General features: G+C 58.4%; 1 protein-coding gene across 8 annotated transcripts in view; it reads right to left on the bottom strand.

Annotated features, from left to right (window-relative positions):
- Nucleotides 1-2,121: 2,121 nt before the first annotated feature.
- Nucleotides 2,122-6,000, bottom strand: part of SEMA5B (semaphorin 5B) — a 117,889-nt gene continuing 114,010 nt past the window's right edge. For 7 of the 8 annotated variants that reach the window (XM_072812574.1, XM_072812568.1, XM_072812569.1 and 4 more), the window contains 7 exons: nt 5,740-5,965; nt 5,134-5,352; nt 4,548-4,718; nt 4,295-4,444; nt 3,941-3,985; nt 3,434-3,639; nt 2,122-3,212 (listed from right to left, as the gene is read on the bottom strand). In XM_072812574.1, the coding sequence (XP_072668675.1) occupies nt 3,054-3,212; nt 3,434-3,639; nt 3,941-3,985; nt 4,295-4,444; nt 4,548-4,718; nt 5,134-5,352; nt 5,740-5,965 (1,176 nt within the window). In that variant the 3' untranslated portion in view covers nt 2,122-3,053. The remainder of the gene's footprint in view (nt 3,213-3,433; nt 3,640-3,940; nt 3,986-4,294; nt 4,445-4,547; nt 4,719-5,133; nt 5,353-5,739; nt 5,966-6,000) is intronic. The other variant, XM_072812571.1, reaches the window with a different exon arrangement.

The raw sequence follows: 6,000 nt of genomic DNA, 5'->3' as shown, positions 1-6,000 counted from the left end.
GACTCTTATCTGCACATTCCTATTTATGACGTGCTGAAAAGTGACAGCAGGTTCTGTGTACTTGGACATGTTTGTTAATGAGTGTACTTCACTGTAGGACTGTTGCACTGGCTTATTTTTTTCAGAATCTGCAGACTTAGTTTGTTTCTTCAAAGAATCATCTAATAATCTCCTGCCTGGAGGAGGGCTGGGGGAAGAAACTTGGCTGCCAGAGTCTTGGAGTTAGCTGAATAAGGCAACTGCTGAGTCCCACTGATAATCATGGCCTGTTTCTTAAACCTCTAGTGGTCCAAAGAGACCCTTACCACACACTCACTTCACGTCTGGTATTTCCACATCCAGTCTGGTTCAGTGTCTCAAGGGAACATGCTTATTGCCCTCTGGGGTGACAAAGGAGTGGTGACCTAGCTATGAGACAAGAGAGTGAAGGTATCTTGAAGGTCTAGCTGAAGTTTACACCAAGCAACCTGTTCCTCTATCTGCTTTCTATATTCTTGTATTATGATTTCGGATTATAGATATTGAAAATAGTGATAGCTTTTGTTTTTTGTCCTCTTTGCTTTTGGAGTGATGTTGAGAGAATTGTCTTCACACCATCATTTAAAATCCCTAAGTCCCTGCCTTGGTTTTTACTGTAACTGTGATTATATTTTTGGTTTTCTATATCCTCTAAATTTTCTACAATAAAAGTGCTACTCGGATCATAAAAAGCAGTTATCCAAAGACAAGAAGGCCCAAGAAGGCCTAGAGCATCCAATCCGGCATTCCCTTTCTCTTTTGCCGAGCCAGCTGGGTCTAAGAAGCCCCCTTGTTTTTTATACCTCGGTTTCCTGACACCATGGATCTATCCATGCAGCCTCAAAGCAGCTGCCAGAGAGAACACAACCACCGGGGAGGACATTCTTGGCTTCCTCATCTGTGGGCTAGGGCTGGCTACAGCCTTTGTCAACCATGCAAGCTAATTTGCATGCAGCGTGGATCCCTTAATACATTCTGATGGTCATGCATCCAAAGCCACAACAGTTTTTTTATAAAAAGAAAATTCATTGTGTGTGTGTGTTTGTGTGTGTGTGTGTAGTGTTTTGCCACAGCACCCACAAATTTTCATCCCCACTGATGCCATTCCAGTCTATACGGGGTGAACATTAGCTAGGTATTCTCCATGACTTCTTCCTACAGACCTGTCCAGTCCCTCACTTGGAGAGAAGAGTGACCCTCATGAAGTAGACATCCTGGGCCCTTGAACACTCTTGAACTTCACTTCCCTAACCAGGTCCAAGAGAATCAGAGACCCCCAGATCTAATACTCCACAGGCTCCCACATGCTCTGGACTCCATTATGTTAAGAGGAACCCAGCAAGAAATCCCAAAGCAGGAAGTGCTTATATGATCCCTGAGCTCTCTCCGATTGGGCTCTACCCTGGCCTGAAGACCCTTCCTTTGCCCCAGTGAGCACAAGGGATTCCAGGACTTGGGCCCAGGAATGCTCTTTTCCTCCTTACCACTAGGACCACAGGCTTTAAAGCCTGACCTACAAGAAGAATTTGCTGGGAGCCCTAGGAGAACTGATCCAGCCAATTAAGCTGAGAAATTGCTCTCTGAATTTAACATGTCCATCAACTCCTCTCTCTCTCTCTGACTTGGGCTGAGGCTTAGAGGTTATTTACTTAATCCAGCAAAAACTATATTGGGCTTCTCCCATTTCACAAGTTTATTCATTTTCAGTGAGTTTTGGCTTTTATTAAATTTAGCCTTATAAATACCTCATAAAACCACCCTCATTAATACTCCCCTGCTGTACTCATGCATTCCCACTCTGGAGCTGTTGCCTGGAATTGCTGTTAAGGGAACGGGCAAAAAAATCTCAGGCTGTGTTGTCTTTGGTGTACCTCGAGCCCCTACTTACAAATCTGTTTGTCCCTAACCTCTTTTCCAGAAAGGATTTAGAGCAACATGTGTGTATGTACATATGCTCACAAGTGGAGAGATCCCCTCTGGGAAAGTCAAATTCCATGTGGATCATTTCCTCTACCCCGAGAAGATCACCTATTACCCAGAGCACTGCTCTGGGTGGCTAGCCCACGCCAGGAGGAGCCCACACACATACGCACGAAGACAGAATTACATTTGGAGACTGGATATCATCTTTAATTATTAATGCCACAGCCCAACATCCTTTTTGTTGCTGTAGCATGTTGAGTGTGTGTGTGTGTGTGTGTGTGTGTGTGTGTGTGTACGTGTTCCTGAACAGATGAAGGGCCAGCAGAGACTCCCAAGCAGGTCTCGGCCAGTAGCTACCGAGCAGCAATTGGAAGACAGTCTATCTCCATAGTGGCACGGAGGCTGGACTCCTGCCTCCCTTCCTCCTGGACCGCCTTTCCTGCATTCTGAGGGCAAAGCTGAGGCCTGTGTCAGCCCAGATTAAAGGGCTTCTTAGCAAAGATCGATCTTCAGTCCCCAGCCCTCACTGCCTCTGACCAGGGGGATGTCCCTGGGCAAAGTGCAGACTGCTGGGCAAAGGTAGACAACCTGGGTCAGCCTTGGTCCCCAGGTCACACTGGGACAGCACCACAGTGGCCCAGCGCCGGGCGGAGAATCCGGAGCTTCTGGGGCCATTTGACTTGTTCCTCTCTCAGAGACAATCGGGGTGTAGCCCAGGCCCTTCCTGGGGCCAGCCAGAGAGGGACAGCCTCGGCCCATGATGGCCACATGAGCATCACTTCCAACTCACACCTAAGAGCCTGCTGTCCTGCCATCTCCGCTCTCCAGTTCCTCGCGTGCCCAGTAGGTCCACAGACGACACGGCAGGGGAGATCAGCACGGTCGTGGGTCACAAGGAGGCCATGAGAGACCTGGGCTGAGCTGGAACTGCAGCCGTGTGCCAGCCTGAAGCCAGCCCTCTCCCCCATGGTCACCGCCAGCCAGAGCTCTTTGAAGTCGGGTAGGACCCCCGCAGGCAAGGCAGCAAGAAAACCGAGCTGGCTCCACCGTCCCATTTCCACCTGTTCTGGGCCTTAAGGAGGCAAGGAGCCCAAGTCCCCGGGACAGTGTTATCAGCTGTTGGGGAAGCACCGTTGTCCAGGTGAGGCCTCGGGCCGGAAGCTGTGCTTGTTCAGTGGGCTGGGATAGTAGGTGGTTGTGTACACGTTGGTCTGCTGCAATGGGTAGAAGTTGGCTCTGTCATCGGGGATCAGGTTATTCTTGTTCAGCGTCTGTGGGAGAAGGAAGGAAGGACCGGAGGGGAAGACGTAGGGAAGGATGGGGAGAGGGGGCAGCCAGGGCAAGGGGATTAGGAACCAGTTGGTGAAAAAACATTCCGGCTGCTGACAGTTCACGACACCACTGTGCCCTCCCAAGTGCCCAGCCCAGCTATGCCCTGCTCGGGGTCAGAACCGCCGCACCCTTCACCCTGCTCCTCTGTGAAGGCTCCCACCTTGAACTCCATGGGTGTGTACTTCTCGTTCTTGGGGGTGCCCCCGCCCTTGTAGTGCAGGTGGTTGGGGGTGGCCGGATGGACGAGTGTAGATTCCTGGGACTGGCGCTGGCAGTGCTGGCAGGACAGGTACACTGCCAAGGTCAGCAGCCCAGAGCCCAGGAAGCAGGAGACACCTGTGGCTACCAGGTGGATGAGACTGAAGCCTGGGAGAGGCAGAAGCAAGTGGTAAGGAAAGGGCCAGGGCGAAGAGGAGAGACTCCTGACTGCCTCCCACTGGGAAGCTCTGTGACAAAGAAAGGGCTTTGAGGCCAGAGCCAAGGACAACAGGAAGGCTGGGCAGCCTGCCACCCGGGCCTCTCTCACAGGACACCTGGCTTAGGTCAGAGGAGGCCACCAGAGGGTGTGGAGGTGGGCGACTCTTCTTGCATACAGACTTGCTGACTGCCTCCTAGGTGGGGAGGAGGGGTAGAAAGACAGTGCCGCGAGGTGGGGCAGGTTCCTTACCTCCACAGCTGGTGGCCTCCTCCATGCTAGAGGCAGGCAGGATCACTGCGGGAAGACAAGCAGAAAGGATATTGGGACAGGGAGGCGACAAGGGTCCCTCGGGGGCTCGGTCTATCCCTGGTCAGCACTGACCTGTGGGACGGGGGCTGGGGGCCTGCATGCCACTCTGTCCCTGCTCAGACCCTATCTCTAAGAGGGGTTGGTGGATTCACTAGAGAAGAAGGGACCAAAGCCCAAAGCACGTGCACCTTCCCCCTGCCCCCCGGTGTTCCCATCCTAGACCCAATGAGACTCTTCTGAAGGGGAAGGAAGTTTAGGGGCACAGAGTAGTAAGGGTGGGTGTGAAGGACCCACCAGGAATCTCGCTGTAGGGACAGGGGCGGCTCTGGCTGCTATTCCCAGCACAGGTGCTGGGCCCCGGGACCAGGTCTTCACAGTGCCTGCTGCGGCTCTGGGCTCCCTCCTCAGTGCACGCGCTCCACTCGGACCACGGCGACCAGCCTTCTGTGGGGCGTGGGCTGCCATGAGCTTAGCCACCCTGGGACCCCCTGACGGGGATCAGAGAGATCCAAGGTGCTCCCCAGCCCCAGCCAGATGTTGTCCCTACCCGGGCAAGCCTGTGTGGCACACAGGGCCTCCTCTGTGTGCAGACCCAGACAGATGTCCTCGCCTGGGGAGGGCGCGGGGCTGGTGCAGGATCGGGTGCGTTGGTAGTGGCCTCCCCCACAGGAGGCTGAGCAGGGGGACCATGGGGTCCAGCAGGACCAGGCACCCCGCACTGCAAGGGGACCGGGTGTGTGACGGGGTTGCAGGTGCAGGGCCCAAGGCAGTCTTCCACCCCAGCGTGAGCTGGGCCACTCTGCCCTGGGCCGGCCTGGCCCCATCGGCGGCACCACCCCAAGACCCACCCTCAGGGCTGCCCCTCCGCCTCTGGGGGTGCTGGGGGTTAGGCAGGCTGCAGAGGAGACAGCAAAGCCCAGCTCCATTCCAATCAAGCTTCTTGTCTGGCCAATGCATTAGGGGAGGATAAAAGTGGCCCGGAGGACGCGGAGCGGCCCTGCGGGGGGAGACGCCGCCGTGCCCTGGGTCGGGGCGCAAACCTGCTCTAGGGCCCCCTGTACGAGTCGCAAAGCAGAGGAGGCATGAGGTGTGGCCCCTGCCCCACCCAGCGGGGTTCCGCGAGCGCGGGTCACCTGGACAGGCCTGGGGGTTGCAGTCCTGGTACTCGGCCGCGTCGCCGCTGCACGGGAGGCCTCCGCTGCGGGGCTCGGGGTTCGTGCACGTGCGCTTGCGGACGCGGAAGCCCAGCTCGCAGGCCCGGGAGCAGGACGACCACGCGCCCCACGCCGCCCAGCCGCCGCTCAGCGAGCGCGGGGAGGTGCTGCCGCCGCGCAGGAGGTCCTCCACCAGGGCTGCGGGGGGACGCGTCAGCGCGGGCTCCCGCCACGCCCCGGGACCCCGCCACGCCCCGGGGACCCCGCCACGCCCCGGGGACCCCGCCACGCCCCGGACACCCCGCCACGCCCCGGGGACCCCGCCACGCCCCGGACACCCCGCCACGCCCCGGGACCCCGCCACCGCCCCGGGGACCCCGCCACTGCCCCGGGCACCCCGCTCCGGTCCCGGGGACCCCGCTCCCACCCTGGGCATCCCGCCACCACCCCGGGGACCTCGCTCCTGCCCCGAGCACCCCGCTCCCGCCCCGGGCACCCCGCCACCTGCCCCGGGCACCCCGCTCCCGCCCCGGGCACCCCGCCACCGCCGCCCCGCGCCCCAGGCCGGGGTAAGGGGGGCGGTACCGTCGGTGTCGCAGGCTCCCGAGCCGTCGGCGGGGCAGCTCCGCGTCTCGGTCCTCCGGCGGCCCAGCTGCAGCCCGTGCGGGTCGGCCAGCGGCGCGCGGCACGTGAAGCGGAACCGCTGCTCCTGCCGCGCCCCGCCCTGCGTCACGTTCACCGGCAGCCACGGCGTCCACGGGGTGTTGCGCCGCACTTCGGGGCAGCCCTCGGGGTTGCACGTCTTGAACTCCTTCGGGAGGGGAGCGGGCGCTGGGCGGCCGACCT

This window comes from Canis lupus, chromosome 35 (genome assembly GCF_048164855.1).
Source record: "Canis lupus baileyi chromosome 35, mCanLup2.hap1, whole genome shotgun sequence".
NCBI classification, from domain to species: domain Eukaryota; kingdom Metazoa; phylum Chordata; class Mammalia; order Carnivora; family Canidae; genus Canis; species Canis lupus.
The sequence above is the reverse complement of the archived record's forward strand: the minus strand, read 5'-3'. Positions and strand labels throughout refer to the sequence as shown.